At 36.2% G+C, this 24,965-nt stretch overlaps 1 protein-coding gene across 2 annotated transcripts in view; it reads right to left on the reverse strand.

Annotated features, from left to right (window-relative positions):
- The window catches only part of CFHR5 (complement factor H related 5), a 35,937-nt gene extending 11,218 nt beyond the window's left edge, over positions 1-24,719 (reverse strand). Inside the window, exons 1-7 of one of the 2 annotated variants that reach the window (XM_003264498.2) lie at positions 24,534-24,719; positions 18,870-19,064; positions 17,801-17,977; positions 4,242-4,418; positions 2,594-2,776; positions 2,292-2,471; positions 225-401 (exon numbers count right to left, since the gene is read on the reverse strand). In XM_003264498.2, the coding sequence (XP_003264546.2) occupies positions 225-401; positions 2,292-2,471; positions 2,594-2,776; positions 4,242-4,418; positions 17,801-17,977; positions 18,870-19,064; positions 24,534-24,663 (1,219 nt within the window). In that variant the 5' untranslated portion in view covers positions 24,664-24,719. The remainder of the gene's footprint in view (positions 1-224; positions 402-2,291; positions 2,472-2,593; positions 2,777-4,241; positions 4,419-17,800; positions 17,978-18,869; positions 19,065-24,533) is intronic. The other variant, XM_030818704.1, reaches the window with a different exon arrangement.
- Between the last annotated feature and the right edge of the window lie 246 nt (positions 24,720-24,965).

The following is a 24,965-nucleotide window of genomic DNA, read 5'->3' on the forward strand; positions in this document are numbered from 1 at the left end:
TAACAGAGTAAAAACAGCTTTACTCTCTCATCTTTACCAGAAAGCCAAGGCTTTTAAAGAACAACATTTGTCTGGAAAGAGTATTATAACTAGTTTCTAACTTTACTATTAGCATAGAAATCATATGCCACAATAAATATTTAATTTAAAAACATTCTAATTTCAAAATAAGTTCTCTTGTAAAGAAGCAACAGGATCAACAAAATGCTTTAAACAAATCTTACCTGTGCAGTCTAGTTTAGGATTCCATTTCCCGTTTATGCAGACTGAGTGCCTGTATCTGAAGATGTCTAAACATCTGTAACGTATTCTAGCATTATGATTAAATTCATTCCCAGATGGCTTGAATAATGTTTTTATATTAATTCCTGCTATTTTGCACCTCTGAAGTTGGTGTGTTGCTATAAAAAATAATATTTAATAGAAACTAAACAATTATGTCAATAAAATATCTGCAATATTAATAGCATAACTATGTTTGATGCTTTTAAGCAACATCACGAAACTTATTCTTGATCTCATTGCATAAAATAGACAATGCTGTTGGAAAAAGAAAAAATAAAACAAAAAACTGTATCCCACCTTTGAATGACAGGAAAGTAGGTCAGAAAGTTTTCTGGGAAATGAAAGTGCAAGATGAGTTTTCCTGGTGGGAGTTTTGACTGAAGGCTAGTTCTTAGGAAGCTACAAATGAATTGTTAGAGGCTCCGAAAATGTACACATGTACGATTGTTTTGCACTAAACTATCTTAAATATCTTCAAAACATTTAAATAATAAAAAGAGGCAATACATGGGTAAGTCTGTAGGAAGCAAAGCATCAGTAAGAGATAGATCTGGGTCCCCCTTGAGGTTCAATGACTCTCACATTTCAAAAGCTCAGCAAAAACTCTGACTCAGTAAGTCAGAGTATTCTCAGGGGAAGAACTCACTGATAATAACACAACTGAGCTTCAGAACATGCATTCCTAATAAGCCTCTTGCTTGCCTAAGTAGTTCTCATTGTTACATTTCTTTCCCGTTTCCCATAAACATGTAGATAGTTATGGAGCCTTTTCCTTAGTGTGTAAAAGGATGGGATAATGAGACATGGAGTGTGCTCTGCTACTTCTATGCTTACAGGTGTTTTTCTGCAATAGTTTCTATTTTTAATTCACCCCACATGGGGCTAGAGGTTGATATTTGTGTACTCCTTGCATAAAAGTTGATGACCATGAAGACATACGATCTACATCTTCCCATAACAGCGTTCTCGCTCCTGGTAGTGGAAAATATTCCCTCACAATAGGTCAACACGGATGGCCACTGACCAAGTATTTGCCTGGGACAACGGGTGGCAACACCTACAGTAACTTTTCCCGGCAATGAGTGGGCCAATTGATAATCCAAAAGTCCAGGAGATGGAAAGAGAGATGGTTCTGTTTCAGTTTCTGTAAGGAGGAGAACAGCAGCAGAAAGTCTGCTTGTCTTTAAAGTTCAAATTTAGAGGCTTTAATGTATCGAGGTTGCTAGAGATAGGACAAAAGAGGCCAGGATCTGAGGGTGTCGGGAAAAAAAACCCGCAAGTACTTAAGTGTCAAGGCTGGAAGTCCTGAGGCTGCAAGGTAAGAGTAGAGCACACAGGCTGATAGACTACTTACTACTTCTGTGGAGGAAACTGACAAACTAACCAGAAAATTAGGAATAGAAATAAGAGAATTATGGGGACAGAAAGAGCAACGATCATGCCTAGTTCCTGGGTCCTATTTCCTTACTCTTCTTCTATGGAGGGACTCCAAACACTCTGGAATTTAGTAGAACTCAAGCTACATTGTTATTTTTTAGGTTGTTCTATCTGGAACATGCTGAGGTAAAGACTGAGTTAAAGCAATGAAATAAAAGAAATCAAATTGCCATCATTTGTAGAAATACAATATCCAAATTAAATATTAGAACTAATACAGAAATTCAACAAGGTTACTGGAAACAAAATTAATGTACGCGATTAAATCACATTCTTGCATATAGAAAGTATAACTATTCAAGCATATAAGTTAATAAAAGTTTCCATTCATCATACCAGAAAAATCCCAAATAAACTGGTGAAGAAATCTGTGCAGTAATAACAAGAAATTCATAAAACCATATGGCAAAGTTTAATGTAAGACCTGAATAAATGGATTGACATATTTTACTTGTGAAAGGAAGAGTCAGTATCAATAAAATTGTAATTCTAGCCAGATTTATACACTTTATACAATCCAAATCAAAATTATAAATAATCAAATATAAAGTTTAGGAATGTTTTCTCACCAACGCACACAGGAAGCTCTGTCCATATTCCATTAATACAGGTAATCATGTTATTTCCAATCATTGTATATTCATTTCTGCAATTCACCTCCACTGAAACTCCATGTTGATAGGGAGGGACAGACGGCTGAACATAACCATACTCGAGTTCAGGTATATATCCACACGTTTTCACTTGTTCTAAGAAAATGTAATAAAATGAGTGCTTACTCTGAAAATATTTTAAATCTATTTACATGTGTATTTATATATAAGTGCAAAGTAATGGTAACTGTTCTGTTTAAATGTTAATATTTATTTACCAACACAAGTGGGTAAAGTTGTCCATTCTCCATCCACACATTGTATTTTCTTAGGCCCGTTTATTATAAAATTAGGATTGCAATCATATTCCACTACTTCATTGTGTCCATATTCCTCTTTTCTTATCTCCTTAACTTCACCATTGGAGAGATGAGGAGGTGGACCACATGATCGTACTTGTCCTATTATAAAGAAACCATAAATAATGCTTAAATGGTCTTAGAAGTATAGCAAAATGTGGAGTTACTATATTTTTGACTTAGAAATTAATTTCCTTTATACTGCACTTCTATTTTTGGGGATGTGTGTTTTTTGCAGTGTACATAGTGTATTGACTGCATTCATTTCCTCAAATATTGACACTTTTCATGATGAACAATTTTGAGCAAATGAAAGGAGAAAGAATGCATAATGAACATTTATAAACTGATTACCTAGATATAAAAATGTTACACTTTGCCCTATTTACTTATTTTTTGTGAAGTAATTGAAAGTAAATGATGGTGAGATTTTAGTCCTAAATTCTTCAGAATGCTATCTCATAAAGACATCTGCCTACATATACAAAATATCTTATTACATTTCACCAAATTAATAAATAATACTTTCTTAGTACAGCCTTATATCCTCTCTATATTTAAACATCCTGATTGTCCACTTTTCCCAATATTTTGTAAGCTGTTTATTACAATCAGGATATTAAGCTGTACCCTTGAAGATTTTTAAGTAGGTCAATAATCTGAATGTTATATAAAAGTAAATAGTTATCAAATATGTGATATAATATACATATGCAATGTGTAGTTATAACTTTTATTAATATCTATAAATACTTTGATATGGTTTGGCTGTGTCCTCACCCAAATCTCATCTTGAATTATAGCTCCCACAATTCCTATGTGTTGTGGGAAGAACCTGGTGGGAGGTAATTGAATTATGGGCGTGGATCTTTCCTGTGCTATTCTCGTGATAGTGAATAAGTCTCACGAGATCTGATGGTTTTTTAAAGGGAGGTTTCCCTGCACAAGCTCTCTTCTCTTCTTTGCCATCATTCGAGATGTGCCTTTCACCTTCTGCCATGATTGTGAGGTCTCTCCAGCCACGTGAAACTGTGAGTCCATTAAAACTCTTTCTTTTGTAAATTGCCCAGTCTTAGGTAAGAATGTCTTTATCAGCATTGTGACAATGGACTAATACATACTTAAAGTAATGTGATAAGCCATTTTTGATAAAAATAGTGCCATCTGAAGCAGGTACAAATCATCATTGTTTTCTAATAAATAATTCATATATGCAGTGACTTAATAATTACTTACTAAAATATAACATTGTTCATACAATATTTTTAAAAAGTATAAATTTTTTATTGAGCTAGATGGAAAAATCCTAAGATGTCTCAATTCCAACTACTATATTATGACCTACAAAATCCCATTGTGTATTTTAAAACACAGAAGTAGAATTACTCCTTGATTAAGAACACCTAAATAATCTATGCAACTCAGTTACTATGGAACTGCACCCTTTCTCCTTTGCCATTTTACCACTTTGTCAGATTATAGATGTAATATAAGCTCCAATAAAAATATATAGGCATTATTATAAAAATCAAATTCTTGTTTCATCACTTCTAAAATAAATACTGACCTTTGCACGTTGGAAAGTTAGGTGACCACCCAAATTGGTAACATTGAACTGAATCTGGTCCAACTCTTGTATTTTTTTTTTTGCAGGAGAATTTCAACACATCTCCAACTTCGTAGCTTTCTTTTTTTGGCTGAACATCTACATTTGCTTCTAAAATTGGAACATGACATTCTTTTTCTAAAAATAAAGTTAAATGAACATATGTGAATTTTCACTGCAGAAACAAATTTAATGTGTGCTATATAAAAATAAGATGCAAGGGGCTTCATATACAGAGGAGTATAAAATATATTCTTGCCTATGAGAAAACATATAAACTAATTATTTATACCCAACAAGTATATCTAAGACCCCTCAGGCAAATTGGGAAACTGTGCAGCAAGGTAACATTTTCTACGAGAATCTCTTCAGGATTGTAATAGGAAAGTCCTGTGAAGTTTTTCATACAGTAAATTATTTAACTTGTTTAATTAGCAATATGAGTTTTAATTTTGTTGTTTAATAAATACGTTTAATAACATTATTTGTTTATAATACAGAATAGGAAGTTTTTTTTCACACTTAAATCACAAAAAGTTCCTTTAAGTAACAAAATAAAATTGCAACATATTTAATTACTTTTTATAAAATAAAAAAAAATGATGTATAAAAAGTAGATATGTGGGCCTGATGTGGTGGGTCATGTCTGTAATCCCAGCATTTTGGGAAGCCAACGTGGGTGGATCACCTGAGGTCAGGAGTTGGAGACTAGCCTGGCCAACATGGTGAAACCCTGCCTTTACTGAAAACACAAAAATTAGCCAGGCACGGTGGTGGGCGCCTATAGTCCCAACTACTAGGGAGGCTGAGGCAGGAGAATCACTTGAACCCAGGAGGTGGAGGTTGCAATGAGCCGAGATTGCACCACTACACTCCAGCCTGGGTGACAGAGTGAGACCCTGTCTCAAGAAAAAGTAGATATGTGAAACACCCAAACAGGATACAACTAATAAATGTTAAGTTGAAGGGAATATTAAAAAGCAGATTATTCCCAATTCTACAAAAGGGTAACTAAATATCAAAGACTTTTAAAAAACCCATCTAGGTTTTTTGAATCTTTCCCTTATACTCAACTCTATCACTAATATGTTTGTAAAAACTAACTCATTATGAATATATTCTGATTCAATTAGAAATAGATATGTTTATGAATATGTGTGTAGTTTTCTCATTTAATAATCTTTCATTAATGGTTAGTTTATAAAATTATATATTAATTCTTATGTAAAATAAATAATTGACATTCAAGACAAAAGAAATAATCTGAATATATCAAGCATACACAAAAATAAAATTGAAATATGTTCTAACTAATAATCTCATAAATATTTTCAAACTAGCAAGTTTTATGTACTGTTATTGGCACTTTAATGTATTGATCACAGTTTACTTGAGCAAATCCCAAGAGAATGTGCCTTATTTCACTAAAATAAAATGTGCATCCCTAAATCTCTGTTTTGTATTCCAGTATTTTGCACCACAGTTCTTTATTGGTTGTTTATAGTCTTTTATTATCTAATTGTTAAAAACAAAATGCCATTGAAAATAATTGATCTTGATTCCATTCCAAGATGGCCGAATAGGAACAGATCCAGTCTGCAGCTCCCAGCGTGATAATGCAGAAGATGGGTGATTTCTACATTTCCAACTGAGGTACCTGGTTCATCTCACTGGGACTGGTTGGACAGTGGGTGCAGTCCATGGAGGGGGAGCCAAAGCAGAGCGGGGCATAGCCTCCCTGGAAAGTGCAAGGGGTCCAGAGATTTCCCTTTCCTAGCCAAGGGAGGCCATGACCAACTGTATCTGGAAAATCGGGACACTCACAAACAAATACTGTGCTTTTCCAGTGGTCTTAGCAAATGGCACACCAGGAGACTGTATCCTGTGCCTGGCTTGGCAGTTACCACACCCACAGAGCCTTGCTCACTGCTAGCGTAGCAGTCTAAGATTGACCTGTGAGGCAGCAGCCTGGCAGGGTGAGGGGCATCCGCCATTGCTGAGGCTTGAGTAGGTAAACAAAGCAGCTGGGGAAGCTCGAACTGGGTGGAGACCACTGCAGCTCAGCAAGGCCTGTTGCTTCTGTAAACTCCACTTCTGGGGGCAGGGCATAGCTGAACAAAAGGCAGCAGAAACTTCTGCAGGCTTAAATGTCTCTGTCTGACAGCTCTGAAGAGAGCAGTGGTTCTCCCAGCACGGTGTTTGAGCTCTGAGAATGGACACACTGCCTCCTCAAGTGGGTTCCTGTCCCAAGTGTAGCCTAACTGGCAGACACCTCCCAGCAGGGACCAACTGAAACCTCATACAGGTGGTTGCCCCGCTGGGATGAAGCTTCCAGAGGAAGGATCAGGCAGCAATATTTGCTGTTCTGCAATATTTGCTATTCTGCAGCCTCTGCTGGTGATACCCAGGAAAACAGCATATGGAGTAGACCTCCAGCAAAATCCAACAGATGTGCAGCTGAGTGACCTGATTGTTAGAAGGAAAACTAACAAACAGAAAGAAATAGCATCAACATCCACAAAAAGGAAATCCACAACAAAACCCCATCTGTATGTCACCAACATCAAAGACCAAAGGTAGATAAAACCACAAAGATGGGGAGAAACCAGAGCAGAAAAACTGAAAATTCTAAAAACCAGAGTGCTTCTTCTCCTCCAAAGGATCATAGCCCCTCACCAGCAATAGAAGAAAGCTGGACAGAGAATGACTTTGATGAGCTGACAGAAGTAGGCTGCAGAAGATTGGTAGTAACAAAATTCTCTGAGCTAAAGGAGGATGCTTGAAACCATTGCAAGGAAGCTAAAAACCTTGAAAAAAGATTAGATGAATGGCTAACTAGAATAAACAGTGTAGAGAAGACCTTAAGTGACCTGATGGAGCTGAAAACCATGGCACAAGAACTACGTGATGCATGTACAAGCTTCAATAGCTGATTTGATCAGGTGGAAGAAAGGGTATCAGTGATTGAAAATCAAATTAATGAAATAAAGAGAGAAGAGAAGTTTAGAGAAAAAAGAGTAAAAAGAAATGAACAAAGCCTCCAAGAAATATGGGACTATGTGAAAGACCAAATCTATGTTTGATTGGTGTACCTGAAAGTGAGGGGGATAATGGAATCAAGTTGGGAAACAATCTTCAGGATATTATCCAGGAGAATTTCCTTAACCTAGCAAGGCAGGCCAACATTCAAATTCAAGAAATGCAGAGAACACCACAAAAATACTCCTTGAGAAGAGCAAGACATATAATTGTCAGACTCACCAAGGTTGAAATGAAGGAAAAAATGTTAATGGCAGCCAGAGAGAAAGGTTGGGTTACCCACAAAGGGAAGCCCATCAGACTAACAGTAGATCTCTCGGCAGAAACTCTACAAGCCAGAAGAGAGTGGGGGCCAATATTCAGCATTCCTAAAGAAAAGAATTTTCAACCCAGAATCTCATATCCAGCCAACCTAAGCTTCATAAGTGAAGGAGAAATAAAATCCTTTACAGACAAGCAAATGCTGAGAGATTTTGTCACCATCAGGCCTGCCTTAAAAGAGCTCCTGAAAGAAGCATTAAAAATGGAAAGGAACAACCAGTACCAACCACTGCAAAAACATGCCAAATTGTAAAGACCATCTATGCTAGGTAGAAACTGCATCAACTAATGGGCAAAATAACCAGCTAACATCACAATAACAGGATCAAATTCACACATAATAATATTAATCTTAAGTGTAAATGGGCTAAATGCCCCAATTAAAAGACACAAACTGGCAAATTGGATAGTCGAGACCCATCAGTGTGCCGTATTCAGGAGACCCATCTCACGTGTGGAGACACACTAGGCTCAAAATAAAGGGATGGAGGAAGATCTACCAAGCAAATGGAAAGCAAAAAAAAGCAGTGGTTGTAATCCTAGTCTCTGATAAAACAGACTTTATACCAACAAGGATGAAAAGAGACAAAGAAGGCCATTACATAATGGTAAAGGGATCAATTCAACAAGAAGAGCTAACTATCCTAAATATATATGCACCCAATACAGGAGCACCCAGATTCATAAAGCAAGTCCTTAGAGATCTACAAAGATACTTAGACTCCCACATAATAATAATGGGAGACTTTAACACCCCACTGCCAATATTAGACAGATCAATGAGACAAAAGGTTAACCAGGATATCCAGGATTTGAAATCAGCTGTGCACCAAGCAGACCTAATAGACATCTACAGAACTCTCTACCTCAAATCAACAGAATATACATTCTTCTCAGCATCACATCACACTTATTCCAAAATTGACCACATAGTTGGAAGTAAAGCACTCCTCAGCAAATGTAAAAGAACAGAAATCACAACAAACTGTCTCTCAGACCACAGTGCAATCAAGTTAGAATCCAGGATTAAGAAACTCACTCAAAACTGCACAACTTCGTGGAAACTGAACAACCTGCTCCTGAATGACTACTGGGTAAATAACGAAATGAAGGCAGAAATAAATATGTTCTTTGAAACCAATGAGAACAAAGACACAACTTACCAGACTCTCTGGGACACATTTACAGCAGTGTGTAGAGGGAAATTTATTGCACTAAATGCCCACAAGAGAAAGAAGGAAAGATCTAAAATCAACACTCTACAATCACAAAAGAACTAAAGAAGCAAGAGCAAACATATTCAAAAGCTAGCAGAAGGCAAGAAATAACTAAGATCAGAGCAGAACTGAAGGAGATAGAGACATAAAAAACCCTTCAGAAAATCAGTGAATACAGGAGCTGGTTTGTTGAAAAGATTAACAAAATAGACAGACCGCTAGCAAGACTAATAAAGAAGAAAAGAGAGATGAATCAAATAGACGCAATAAAAAATGATAAAGGGGATATCGCAACTGATCCCACAGAAATACAAACTACCATCAGAGAATACTATAATCACCTCTATGCAAATAAACTAGAAAATCTAGAAGAAATGGATAAATTCCTGGACACATACACCCTCCCAAGACTAAACCAAGAAGAAGTTGAATATCTGAATAAACCAATAACAGGCTCTGAAGTTGAGGCAATAATTAATTGCCTACCACCCAAAAAAGTCCAGGACCAGGTGGATTCACAGCCGAATTTTTCCAGAGGTACAAAGAGGAGCTGGTACCATTCCTTCTGAAACTATTCCAATTGATAGAAAAAGAGGGACTCCTCCCTAACTCATTTTATGAGGGCAGCATCATCCTGATACCAAAGCCTGGCAGAGACACAACAAAAAAAGAGAATTTTAGACCAATATCCCTGATGAACATTGATGCAAAAATCCTCAATAAAATACTGGCAAACCGAATCCAGCAGCACATCAAAAAGCTTATCCACCATGATCAAGTGGGCTTCATCCCGGGGATGCAAGGCTGGTTCAACAAATGCAAATCAATAAACATAATCCATCATATAAACAGAACCAAAGACAAAAACCACAAAATTATCTCAATAGATGCAGAAAAGGCCTTCAACAAAATTCAACAGCCCTTCATGCTAAAAACTCTCAGTAAACTAGGTACTGATGGAACATATCTCAAAATAGTAAGAGCTATTCATGACAAACCCACAGCCAATATCATACTGAATGGGTAAACCTGGAAGCAATCCCTTTGAAAATCAGCACAAGACAGGGATGCCCTCTCTCACCACTCCTATTCAACATAGTGTTGGAAGTTCTGGCCAGGGCAATCCATCAAGAGAAAGAAATAAAGGGTATTCAATTAGGAAAAGAGGAAGTGAAATTGTCCCTGTTTGCAGATGACATGATTTTATATTTAGAAAACCCCATCGTCTCAGCCCAAAATCTCCTTAAGCTGATAAGCAACTTCAGCAAAGTCTCAGGATACAAAATCAATGTGCAAAAATCACAAGCATTCCTATACACAAATAACACACAGAGAGCCAAATCATGAGTGAACTCCCCTTCTGAATTACTTCAAAGTGAATAAAATACCTAGGAATCCAACTTACAAGGGATGTGAAGAATCTCTTCAAGGAGAACTACAAACCACTGCTCAACGAAATGAAAGAGAACACAAACAAATGGAAGAACATTCCATGCTCATGGATAGGAAGAATCAATATGAAAATGGCCATACTGCTCAAGGTAATTTATAGATTCAATGTCACCCCCATCAAGTTACCACTAACTTTCTTCATATGAACGTTAAAGTTCATATGGAATCAAAAAAGAGCCTACATTTCCAAGACAATCCTAAGCAAAAAGAACAAAGCTGGAGGCATCAGGCTACCTGACTTCAAACTACACTACAAGGCTACAGTAACCAAAACAGCATGGTACTGGTACCAAAACAGAGATATAGATCAATGGAACAGAACAGAGGCCTCAGAAATAATACCACACATCTACAACCATCTGATCTTTGACAAATCTGACAAAAACAAGAAATGGGGAAACAATTCCCTATTTAATAAATGGTGCTGAGAAAACTGGCTAGCCATATGTAGAAAGCTGAAACTGGATCCCTTCCTTATACCTTATACAAAAATTAATTCAAGATGGATTAAAGACTTAAATGTTAGACGTAAAAACCATAAAAACCCTAGAAGAAAACCTAGGCAACACCATTCAGGACATAGGCGTGGGCAAGGACTTCATGTCTAAAACACCAAAAGCAATGGCAACAAAAGCCAAAATTGACAAATGGGATCTAATTAAACTAAAGAGCTTCTGCACAGCAAAAGAAACTACCATCAGAGTGAACAAGCATCCTATAGAATGGAAGAAAATTTTTGCAATCTACCAATCTGACAAAGGACTAATAGCCAGAATCTACAAAGAACTTGAACAAATCTACAAGAAAAAAACAAACCCATCAAAAAGTGGGCAAAGGATATGAATAGACACTTCTTAAAAGAAGACATTTATTCAGCCAACAGACACATGAAAAAATGTTCATCATCACTGTCATCAGAGAAATGCAAATCGAAACCACAATGAGATACCATCTCACACCAGTTAGAATGGTGATCATTAAAAAGTCAGGTAACAACAAATGCTAGAGAGGATGTGGAGAAATAGGAATGCTTTTACACTGTCACTGGGAGTGTAAACTAGTTCAACCATTGTGGTAGACAGTGTGGCATTTCCTCAAGGATCTAGAACTAGAAATACCATTTGACCCAGTGATCTCATTACTGGGTATATACCCATAAGATTATAAATCATGCTGTTATAAAGACACATGCACACATATGTTTATTGCAGCAGTATTCACAATAGCAAAGACTTGGAACTAGCCCAAATGTCCATCAGTTGTAGACTAGATTAAGAAAATGTGGCACATAGACACCATGGAATACTATGCAACCATAAAAAAGAATGAGTTCTTGTCCTTTGCAGCATCATGGATGAACCTGGAAACCATCATTCTGAGCAAACTATCACAAGGACAGAAAACCAAACACTGCATGTTCTCACTCACAGGTGGGAATTAATCAATGGGAACACTTGGACATAGGGTGAGGAACATCACACACTGGGACCTGTTAGGGTGGGAGGTAAGGGAGGGGTAGCATTAGGCAAAATACCTAATGTAAATCATGAGTTAATGGGTGCAGCAAACCAATATGGCACATGTATACCTAGGTAACAAACCTGCACGTTGTGCACATGTACCCTAGAACTTAAAGTTTATATATATATTAAAAAAAAAAATTGATCTTGGCCAATGTAGGGTTTTCCAGCTGCTTTATTCATATACGGTTATTGCATGGTGTTGTAAATGGAATAACGGCCCCCAGAGATGGCGCTGTACTAATCCCTGCAACATGGATTACCATAACTTGCAAGATGTTACATTACATGAAAAAACAGACTGTGCAGCTATCATTAGGAGTCTAGTTGCCCTGAAACTTTATTAACTTTCCACAGTGTTCGTGAGCTACCATTCAACCTTGGACATAGAGTGTTCTGCTGAATTCTTCCACTTTGGAGACTCTGACTTCATCCATCTACTCTGATAACCTCAATACGTTGTCTTCTGCTTTTGGAATAAGCAACAGGCAAAAAGGGAAAGGTAGCAATATTCTGAGAACTTGAACAATAAGATATGTGCTTTTTCTGATTAAATAAAATGTGCTAAATTTTGAAACAAGTTTATTTTGACAACTTAGTTTCTAAATGTCATTGCCCACTAAATGGAACCAGGGCTTATTGGAGGTATGGCTGATTCCAGTTCCAGGGCAGTGGAAACATGAGTTAAGCCTGGGACATTTTTTGTGTCAGAAAGCAACCAAATTGTTCAAAGACTAACAAAATGTTACAGACTGTACACAGAGCTAGCTTGTATGGGTTACAGCTGGCCAAACTTAATTTGTCAAGCTTCTAAAATATAATTGTTGGGCTGACATTAGCCATCATCTCTCAAAATGAAGAGAGCTTGTTCATGACATGAACAGGTATGGATAAGAGAAAGCATGGAAATATTTATACTATAATTGAAGCCTATAAATTTTGAACCGTTTTCAATCACTGGAATTTTCTAGTGTTAGTAACATCTGTTATTTTATTTTTTTTTTTGCAAGTGTTAATAATGTTTTAACCCCTTGTAATTGAAAGAGACCATGACGTAACTGCTTACTGAAAAACTATCGCAGTTCCAGCTGTTTAAAAAAGACTCCGTTTCTAGAGGTTTAAATTTCATTTTGTTTTACTTTGTTTTGTTTTTCTAGTGGGGAAGGGTCTCACTTTGTTGCCCAGGTTGGAGTGCACTGGTACAGTCATAACACACTGCAGTGTTGAACTCCTGTTTCAGCCTTGCCAGTGGTGGGGACTACAGGTGCACATCACTGTGCCTGGCTCTAGAGGTTTAAATTTAAGAGTTGAAGATGTGGAATAATATTTGATAACATAACATCTTTTGAAAAACATACCACAGATTCTATTTCTTTTTTTTTCTTTTATTTTATTATTATACTTTAGGTTTTAGGGTACATGTGCACAATGAGCAGGTTTGTTACATATGTATCCATGTGCCATGTTGGTTTGCTGCACCCATTAACTCGTCATTTAGCATTAGGTATATCTCCTAATGCTGTCCCTCCCCCCTCCCCCCAACCCACAACAGTCCCCAGAGTGTGATGTTCCCCTTCCTGTGTCCATGAGTTCTCGTTGTTCAATTCCCACCTATGAGTGAGAACATGTGGTGTTTGGTTTTTTGTCCTTGTGATAGTTTACTGAGAATGATATTTTCCAGTTTCAGACATGTCCCTACAAAAGACATGAACTCATCATTTTTTATGGCTGCATAGTATTCCATGGTGTATATGTGCCACATTTTCTTAATCCAGTCTATCGTTGTTGGACATTTGGGTTGGTCCCAAGTCTTTGCTACTGTGAATAGTGCCGCAGTAAACATACGTGTGCATGTGTCTTTATAGCAACATGATTTATAGTCCTTTGGGTATATACCCAGTAATGGGATGGCTGGGTCAAATGGTATTTCTAGTTCTAGATCCCTGAGGAATCGCCACACTGACTTCCACAATGGTTGAACTAGTTTACAGTCCCACCAACAGTGTAAAAGTGTTCCTATTTCTCCACATCCTCTCCAGCACCTGTTGTTTCCTGACTTTTTAATGATCGCCATTCTAACTGGTGTGAGATGGTATCTCACTGTGGTTTTGATTTGCATTTCTCTGATGGCCAGTGATGATGAGCATTTTTTCATGTGTTTTTTGGCTGCATAAATGTCTTCTTTTGAGAAGTGTCTGTTCATGTCCTTCGCCCACTTTTTGATGGGGTTGCTTTGTTCTTGTAAATTTGTTTGAGTTCATTGTAGATTCTGGATATTAGCCCTTTGTCAGGTGAGTAGGTTGCAAAAATTTTCTCCCATTCTGTAGGTTGCCTGTTCACTCTGATGGTAGTTTCTTTTGCTGTGTGGAAGCTCTTTAATTTAATTAGATCCCATTTGTCAATTTTGGCTTTTGTTGCCATTGCTTTTGGTATTTGAGACATGAAGCCCTTGCCCATGCCTATGTCCTGAATGGTATTGCCTAGGCTTTCTTCTAGGGTTCTTATGGTTTTAGGTCTAACATGTAAGTCTTTAATCCATCTTGAATTAATTTTTGTATAAGGTATAAGGAAGGGATCCAGTTTCAGCTTTCTACATATGGCTAGCCAGTTTTCCCAGCACCATTTATTAAATAGGGAATCCTTTCCCCATTGCTTGTTTTTATCAGGTTTGTCAAAGATCAGATAGTTGTAGATATGCGGCATTATTTCTGAGGGCTCTGTTCTGTTCCATTGATCTATGTCTCTGTTGTGGTACCAGTACCATGCTGTTTTGATTACTGTAGCCTTGTAGTATAGTTTGAAGTCAGGTAGCATGATGCCTCCAGCTTTGTTCTTTTGGCTTAGGATTGACTTGGCGATGCGGGCTCTTTTTTGGTTCCATATGAACTTTAAAGTAGTTTTTTCCAATTCTGTGAAGAAAGTCATTGGTAGCTTGAGGGGATGGCATTGAATCTACAAATTACCTTGGGCAGTATGGCCATTTTCACGATATTGATTTTTCCAACCCATGAGCATGGAATGTTCTCCCATTTGTTTGTATCTTCTTTTATTTCATTGAGCAGTGGTTTGTAGTTCTCCTTGAAGAGGTCCTTCACATCCCTTGTAAGTTGGATTCCTAGGTATTTTATTCTCTTTGAAGCAATTGTGAATGGGAGTTCACTCATGATTTGGCTCTCTGTTTGTCTGTGATTGGTGTACAAGAATGCTTGTGATTTTTGTACATTGATTTTGTATCCTGAGACTTTGCTGAAGTTGCTAATCAGCTTAAGGAGATTTTGGGCTGAGACAATGGGGTTTTCTAGATATACAATCATGTCATCTGCAAACGGGGACAATTTGCCTTCCTCTTTTCCTAATTGAATACCCTTTATTTCCTTCTCCTGCCTGATTGCCCTGGCCAGAACTTCCAGCACTATGTTGAATAGGAGTGGTGAGAGAGGGCATCCCTGTCTTGTGCCAGTTTTCAAAGGGAATGCTTCCAGTTTTTGCCCATTCAGTATGATATTGGCTGTGGGTTTGTCATAGATAGCTCTTATCATTTCAAGATATGTCCCATCAATACCTAAATTTATTGAGAGTTTTTAGCATGAAGGGTTGTTGAATTTTGTCAAAGGCCTTTTCTGCATCTATTGAGATAATCATGTGGTTTTTGTCTTTGGTTCTGTTTATATGCTGGATTACATTTATTGATTTGCATATGTTGAACCAGCCTTGCATCCCAGGGATGAAGCCCACTTGATCATGGTGTATAAGCTTTTTGACGTGCTGCTGGATTCGGTTTGCCAGTAGTTTATTGAGGATTTTTGCATCAATGTTCATCAAGGATATTGGTCTGAAATTCTCTTTTTTGGTTATGTCTCTACCAGGCTTTGGTATCAGGACGATGCTGGCCTCATAAAATGTGTTAGGGAGGATTCCCTCTTTTTCTATCAATTGGAATAGTTTCAGAAGGAATGGTACCAGTTCCTCCTTGTACCTCTATGCACCCAACACAGGAGCACCCAGATTCATAAAGCAAGTCCTGAGTGACTTACAAAGGGACTTAAACTCCCACACAATAATAATGGGAGATTTTAACAGCCCACTGTCAACGTTAGACAGATCAACGAGACAGAAAGTTAACAACGATATCCAGGAATTGAACTCAGCTCTGCACAAAGTGGACCTAATAGACATCTACAGAACTCTTCACCCCAAATCAACAGAATATACATTTTTTTCAGCACCACACCACACCTATTCCAAAATTGACCACATAATTGGAAGTAAAGCTCTCCTCAGCAAATGTAAAAGAACAGAAATTATAACAAACTCTCTCTCAGACCACAGTGCAATCAAACTAGAACTCAGGATTAAGAAACTCACTCAAAACCGCTCAACTACATGGAAACTGAACAACCTGCTCCTGAATGACTACTGGGTACATAATGAAATGAAGGCAGAAATAAAGATGTTCTTTGAAACCAACGAGAACAAAGACACAACATACCAGAATCTCTGGGACACATTCAAAGCAGTGTGTAGAGGGAAATTTATAGCACTAAATGCCCACAAGAGAAAGCAGGAAAGATCCAAAATTGACACCCTAACATCACAATTAAAAGAACTAGAAAAGCAAGAGCAAGCACATTCAAAAGCTAGCAGAAGGCTAGAAATAACTAAAATCAGAGCAGAACTGAAGGAAATACAGACACAAAAAACCCTTCAAAAAATTAATGAATCCAGGAGCTGGTTTTTTGAAAAGATCAACAAAATTGATAGACCACTAGCAAGACTAATAAAGAAGAAAAGAGAGAAAAATCAAATAGATGCAATAAAAAATGAAAAAGGGGATATCACCACCGATCCCACAGAAATACAATCTACCATCAGAGAATACTACAAACACCTCTACGCAAATAAACTAGAAAATCTAGAAGAAATGGATAAATTCCTCTACAAATACACCCTCCCAAGACTAAACCAGTAAGCAGATTCTATTTCTTGATAGGATGGAGTAGCTGCTATCAACATATCATCCCACTGAAAAAAAATTTAGAAAATTTTACAAAATTTATTTTCAGAATGCTGGAAATCACCCAGTACAGGACTGTGATGACTGAAAAAAGGAAAAGACCCTCAACACTTCAAAATAATAAAACAAAGTCAATGACAGCCCAGCTGTTTGTTGGGAAGCCTTTTCTAGACTGTGCAAGGAGGGAGAACCCAGGAAGAACTCAGTGGTCTTCTTTAGTTGAGACTAGAAAAGTCAGTCTTGGTGACTATGGTGGCCAGAAGTTACTGGACATAGTAGCAGAGAGAAAGTATTATGAAGAGAAAGACTATGGAAGTTTCCTTGAGTTTTTGGTTGAATACTGAGCTGTGTAAGCATAGAATGGGATTGCATTGGGCTAGGAAAAGAACAATTACTGAAGAGGTATAAAGATGAAGAATTACAAGAGTTCACACAGACTGTGAGTGCCATGATTTATACCACAGGCTTCCGAAAGAATCGTTTTCCAAATTCTAAGCCGCTCACAAATACACATACCTTTCAGAAGTATGGACTTTTTACAACTTAGAAAATGATTTATTGACTCAAGCATATTAATTTAAATAAAGATAAATATTAAAAACTTCCTTATAAGACATTTTAACTGTAATTGGATTTATTTGCACTTTAATACCTCAGTTTTGTAACCATTTATTGTCAACTAACCTGATAATATAAACAACAAACAGGTGTTACATTAATGGATTATCTTCAAAGTGTATTATTCTCTAATATTTCTTATTACATACATTTGATTTATATAGGTAGGCAAACTATGTTATTGCACATCTACTTAAACAAAATTGGAACTGAAAATCAAATAAATAATGATAGAAGCCACTAGTGGTGAAACCTATATTTAACCTATATTTAAACTATAAACCATGGATTTATTTCTTTAAATAATTAGCAAAACTGAGAGAGCAGTATTTTGCTTACTAGTGAAGCTGCATTTGGGAGGAGTGGACCAGCCCCGTTCTACACATGAAATGTTTTTCTCATTGTTTTGAAGGCTGTATCCTGTGTTGCAAATAATTTGTACAGTATCACCTTCCAGATGTATTCGTCCTGAAGATTCAGAATGACCATTTTCCACAAAAGGAAAGAAACACTGTCCTAAGGAACAAAAATTGATTAATGTACAAGATGGAAGTAGCAAAAAAAAAGTGCATTTTAAAATATTTCATTAAGAAAGGAAAACTTTGAAAACTGACATCATGTCTAAATACTTTCTAAAGAAAATATTTGGGTCATGCTACTGTATAAATGATGAAATATATTTTTATTCCTATATATATATATATATAAAAGAAAGTTAATATTTCATGTTGTTGCTGTATGGTTTTTATAATAAAATATCTTGTGTTTATAAACTCTTCTAGGAAAAAACAATATCTTCATATAAATATTTCTCCCAATTCTCATAAATGTTTCTTACAAAAGGAGAAAGATGATTACTATCTCCTTTGTTGCCTCATCTATTCTCTCTCCCATTGTTTTTCTCTTTTAATACACCTGTTGTCATTGGAGTCTGGCCTCCACATTTTTTGAAGGATTAATATAGCTACACTTTGAAGGACCAAACAAATGATTTATTGAAAATATAAAAGTTAAAATACCAAATGTTGCCTTGCAATATGCAAGAGAATGGTAAATTCAAAACAGAGTATCTATACAAAATGACTTATTTTAAAGGAAAACTATGATCAGGCTGCTGCCAAATGAATATCTGTAAAGAAATATTAGCAGTCAAATATATTAATCATCAGTTTAAAAAAATTAATATATTTCAACATGTAGAGCATTTCCAGGTAATGCAAGACAGTTGATATATTTATTCTTCACTGATTCTCATAGGAGGCATCTCACAATAGGAGGACTACATCTCCCATCTTTCCAGCTCCTCTGGTCACTGCCCCTGTAATTATCAAGACCTTATGATCTTGTCTGGCATATCCTTCTCTATTCACTGAATGACATCCATTTAGTGAACAGGGTATTTACTCACTGAGACACTTTGGTGTTGGTGACCATCCTTCTTCTGTGCATGTTATGCGAGTCCAAAAGGATTTTGAAGGAGACACAAAATTATATTCACAGGAGTAATAGAAAACTTCCCCTGTAGGAACTTGGGAAAATGGCTTATAATTTTCTTCATCATACAGAAATCCATGGTGTATTTTTGGAAAATCACAAAATGTTGCTGGGAAAAATAACACAAAACTGAAGAATTAAATAAAAAGCTACATCACTGAATCACTAGATTATATTTTAATCATCTGATTTATAGTTTTGTTTTTCCTTCAGCTTAAATGCCTTTAGCTTAAATGCTTTCCAGTGTACTAATTTGGAATGAAGAAAGATCACTAAATAAGAATACAAGAGGCCGGGTGCGGTGGCTCACGCCTGTAATCCCAGCACTTTGGGAGGCCGAGGCGGGCAGATCACGAGGTCAGGAGATCGAGACCATCCTGACTAACACAGTGAAACCCCATCTCTACCAAAAATACAAAAAAAATTAGCCGGGCCTGGTGGCGGGCGCCTGTAGTCCCAGCTACTTGGGAGGCTGAGGCAGGAGAATGGCGTGAACCCAGGAAGCGGAGCTTGCAGTGAGCTGAGATCCCGCCACTGCACTCCAGCCTGGGCAACAGAGTGAGACTCCGTCTCAAAAAAAAAAAATAAGAATACAAGAGTATTTGAGGAGGTCTTTTTTGTTTTTTTGAGAGGGAGTTTCAGGTTTTACTCTTGTTGCCCAGGCTGAAGTGCAATCACGCAAATCTTGGCTCACTGCAGCCTCCAGTTCCTGGGTTCAAGTGATTCTTCTACCTCAGCCTCCTGTGTACCTGAGATTACAGGTGCCTGCCACCACACCTGACTAATTTTTTGTATTTTTAGTAGAGACAAGGTTTCACCATTTTGGCCAGGCTGGTCTCGAACTCCTGACCTCAGGTGATCCATGCGCCTCCGCCTCCCAAACTTCTGGGATTACAGTCGTAAGCCACCACGCCAGACCGAGGAGGTCATTGTTAATGAATATAAAATGTATATTTTGGAGTGATATGAAATATGAACTCTTCTGCAACGTCTTCAAGAACAATATCCTCACACAACAACTTAAGAATGAAGGCAGACTGTAAAAGTGGCAAATCTCCCTGATCTATGTAGTGTACAGTAGAGGAGTGATAGGATTGTTCTCAGCTCTCAGATTTCTTTCTTTTTCTATTCTCATCAACTGTCATAGGTATTTCCACCAGACAAATCTGTTCTATTTTTTTTTCTGGTGCAGTAAAAATGTTGGGTAGGTAATTTGATTTTTTGTTTATTAATATTCTGATTACTTTCTGGTTACAAAGTTTATATAGTTTCAGTGGAAAGAATTTAGAGAGTATAGGAAAATCACTAAGAGCAACTCAACCAAGATAAAATTAGAGCTAAATTCTGGTAAATGCTGTATATATAAATGTTTATTATACTGCAGATCCAAAACATCTGAAAAATAAAAAAGCAATAAAAAGATAATAAAACAATAAAAATAATGCAATTAAAAATACAATATAACAATTATTTATATATATTAGATATTATAAATAATCTAGAGATAATTTAAATTATATGAGAGGATGTGCATATGTTATATGCAAATACTACACCATTCTCTCTTAGAGACTTGAGCATCTGTGGATTTTGGTATCTGCTGGGGGTGAAAAGAGTCCTGGAACAATTCCTTGAGGATACTAAGGATACTGAGGATACTGCTGGATATATGTACATAGACACTTACACATACATCCATACGCACTATGGTACAAGATATATTAAAACAATGTAGAAAATGGGTGAAATCTTCGTACTTTGACTCTATTTTTTCTTGTGTATATATATTTTATATACATATATATGTGTATTTTTTATTAGACTTAATTTTTTATTTACAGTTTTTTTCACAGTAAAATTGAATGGAAGGTACAGAGATTTCCTATATACCACTTCCTCTTCCCTGCCACATGAATAGCCCCCTTCGCCATCAATATTATTGTCATTCAAAGTCCATAGTTTACATTAGGGTTTACTCTTGATATTGTACATTCTATGGATTTGATGTAATTTATCTTTGAATGCTTTTTTAGCTCTAGATACTTCCTCAATATAACGTGCTCACTTTTTAGCTCGAGGCATTTTCTCAATATAGCGTTGCTGCATAAGAAATTGTTTTGTTTTTCACCTTATTTAGAAAAAGCATGCAGAAATTCAGCTGACAAATCAAGGGAAATTTCTCTTTTTTATCTACCTAGAAGTAATATTTCATGTTGCACAATATTTGAAACAATTCCTGTGGTATTTAACCTTGTGAAACCTTAAATTTATTATCTAACTGTTTAAAAATTGACATTAGTTAGTTTTGGAGAAGATATTGAGGGAAAGACTCCCTGGTGTCTTGATAGTATTAACCTATCATAACTCCTTTTAAATATCCTTTGTACCTCGAAAATTGCAAAATTATAGTACTTGATTTTCATACATATTTCCTTTTATATTCTTCGCTATCCAGAATAACTTTGTTCTCATCACCCAGTTGTATTCTACCTATTCTTCAGAACTTGCTCTACAACATTCATCGTATAACCATTGTGCACATCCGCAGTGGTGCTAGGAGTGTTACCGTCCTTTTGCAAGCCTGCCATTACACAACCACCCACTCCAAAAGCAGAAAATAATTTTCCTTGTCTCAACATTCTGATAGAATACTGTGAATATATTTCTTCTGGGATATATATACAACACACACACACACACACACACACACACACACACACACATATATACAGACACACAGTCATTTACCACATAATGACGTTTTGGTCAATGGCTGATCACTTATATCACAGTGGTCCCATAAGATTATAATGTAGCTGAAAAATTCCTATCAACTGATGACCGCCACAACATCATAGTCCAATGTATTACTCACATGTTTGTGGCAACGCTGGTATAAACAAACCTACAGCATTGCCAGTCATATAAACAACAGCACACACAATTATGTATAGTACATAATACTTGATAATGATAATAAATGACCATGGTACTGGTTAACGTATTTAATGTACTATCGTTGTTATCATTATTTTATAGTCCACTTCTTCTACTCATTTAAAAAGAATAACTGTGAAACATCCTCAGGCAGGTCCTTCAGGAACTATTCCAGAAGAAGCCTTTGTTATCATGGGAGAGGACAGCTTCGTGCATGTTACTGCCCTGAAGACCTTCTAGTGGGACAAGAGCGGAGGAGGAAGACAGTGATACTGATGATCCTGACCCTCTGTAGGCCGAGGTTAATGTGTGTGTTTGTGTCTGTTTTTAACAAAAAGGTGTAGAAGGTCAATAAATAAATAAAATATTTAAAAGATAAAATCTTACAGAATAAGGATAGAAAGAAAAAATATTTTGTACATCTATACAAGGTGTGTTTTAAGCTAAAACAAAAGAGTTACAAGTTAAAAAATTTTCAGTTGATAAAGTAAAAAGCTTACCATAAATTAATTTATTATTGAAGAAAAGTTTTAAAAATAAATTTAGTCTATCCTGAGTGCACCAAAAGCTCAGTAATTAGTACTAAAAAACTTATCCATGTAACCAAAAACCACCTGCTCCCCCCAAAATATTGAAATAAATATATAAATAAAATAAATTTACTCTAGCTCAAGTATTCAGTGTTTATGAAGTTTACAGTAGTATATAGTAATGTGCTAAGCCTTCATATTTGCACACCACTCACTCAGTGACTTACCCAGAACAACTTTCAGTCCTGCAAACCCTATTGATGGTAAGAGCCCTATACAAGTCTGCCATTCTTAATATTTTATATTGTGTTTTTATTGTACATTTTCTATGTTTAGAGAAACACATTCTTACATTTGTGCTACAATTGCCCACAGTATTCAGTACAGTAACATGCTGTGCAGGTTTTCAGTCTAGGAGTGACAGGCCATATAGCCTAGTTAGGTAGTAGGCTATACAATATAGGTTTGTGTAAGTACACTCTATGTTTGCAGGAGGATGAAATTGCCTAAAGACACACTTCTCAGAACGTTTTCCTATCATTAAGTGATGCATGAGTGTACACAGACACACACACACACAGAGACAAACACCTATATATAAAACCTTGCAATTTATTTGCCTATTTACATTTTGCTTTTCTTTTAGGACACTCTAAGTAGTAGTGAGGCGAGGGTGGGGTTGTCATATTCTTTCCAGCTTCTTTGCTACAGCATGAAGCACAATATATTGCTTGATTAACGTTTTGCTACTGGAAGCATGCAGTTTTCTATTTGTACAAAAGTGTTGCTTTCTTGTGTTATTTCTGCTGTTTGGCCAGTTTCTAAGTAGACACCAAAAGTGTAACGCACACTTACAGGTCATTTAACACCTAGACAACTTTTAGATAGAATTTCACTAAAGTTTATCCTGGGACTGGACTGAAGCTTGAAAGTTTTGTGGGGTTAGGAATTGTCAAAATTCTACATATTATTCTCATAATTTTCACTTATCTTCCTCTGCTTCCACCCCCATTTAGAAATCCTTGTGTAATGCCATTTGTAACAGATGTTTAAGCCACTTAATAAATACCATAAACACAGACTTAAGAAAATTCAAATACACTCATGCAATCGCACTCTTGTGATTACAGCTCAGTACTAAAAGTGAAAACAAAATAAAATGAATTTTAGGCCCACAGAAATAATGTTTTGCAACATTTGTAAGGGCATATCTTAAAAAGAAAGCATTTTATTGTTCATATTTTTCTCTTATGTCAGGACTGAGAAGAAAGTGTTCGAAAAATTTAAAGATCTGTAAACATTAGAAAGCAGTAAAGCAGTAAAATAAAAAGTTTCTGGAAATCAAAGAGTATAGCACAATGATTGAAACTCCATGTACACACATAGTTTAATCAGTATCCTAGACCTTGTTAGAGATTTTGTTTGCAATTCTTTTGATTTGGTGGCTTTAATTTCCACATGAAATAAAATGGGATAGTTTATAATGTTATAAGAATCAGTTTATAGTATTAATAAAGAAGTGATATATTATTTCACTTTTGAAATTTGTGGAAGAGCTCAGAAGAAACAATTTTTTGGCAGTTCACTCATTTACATATAAAAATAGTATTTTCTATTGTTTCATTAAAATATATTTCCCTGTTGAATGATAATTAGACTGAAACGAGAATTCCTTCATTTTAATAACATTTAAAATTTAAATTATCAAATCTATGAAAATAAAATTCTAAAAACATATTGAAGGCGGCCAAATCTTTTTGGGGCTGATTTTTCTAGTCAGTGGCATTGCAGAGTTTATGCGGAATTACACTAATACTTCACCTTGTCACCTTTATTATAGCAGATTTTCTCTCCTTTGATTTCTCTTTACATTATCTATTTGGTGACCATTTACCCTTTGCAAACTAGAGAACGGAGAGAATTAATTTCATTCTATTTTCCTGCTAATTGCATGTTGGAAAATATTTCCAGAAAATAGATGAATATTATTACACCCCTTCAAATTATCCTCAGCTATTTATTCATTTAAAAATATTCTTATGCATACACACACACAATCAATAAATACATTTGAAAAGGAACTAAAATATTCGGATCTGTTTTCAACTTACCTTCTCCCCCAACAGTGGATACCCATGAGATTAGGATTACGCTGAATAAGAGCAACATGCTTGGTAGTCTCAATCGTATATAACTAAAAATACTCCAGTGATGGTGGTGTTGCTTTAAATCTGCTTTCATTAACAGTTACGAGCATGACTTTGAATTTCAGTGTGCTAACGGGAAACTAGTTTAGTAAAGCCCTTTGTGGCAAACATCAAAGTTCATGGAGGGTTGTGTGAAATAAGCAAATACTGTCTAATCAGTGTCTTCACAATAATATTCTCAGCTCATTATGTAATATTTATTTGAGCAAAATAACTGCTGTTCAATTTCCTTGTTGTAGTCACCGGGTCTCTGAGTTTGACATAATCAGAAATGGACTGTTTAGAGGAGAGAGGAAGCTCCCCACCGCTGCCCCCCCGGGTTTTTTTTTTTTTTTT

Source organism: Nomascus leucogenys, chromosome 9, assembly GCF_006542625.1.
Source record: "Nomascus leucogenys isolate Asia chromosome 9, Asia_NLE_v1, whole genome shotgun sequence".
In the NCBI taxonomy this organism is placed as follows: Eukaryota; Metazoa; Chordata; class Mammalia; order Primates; family Hylobatidae; genus Nomascus; species Nomascus leucogenys.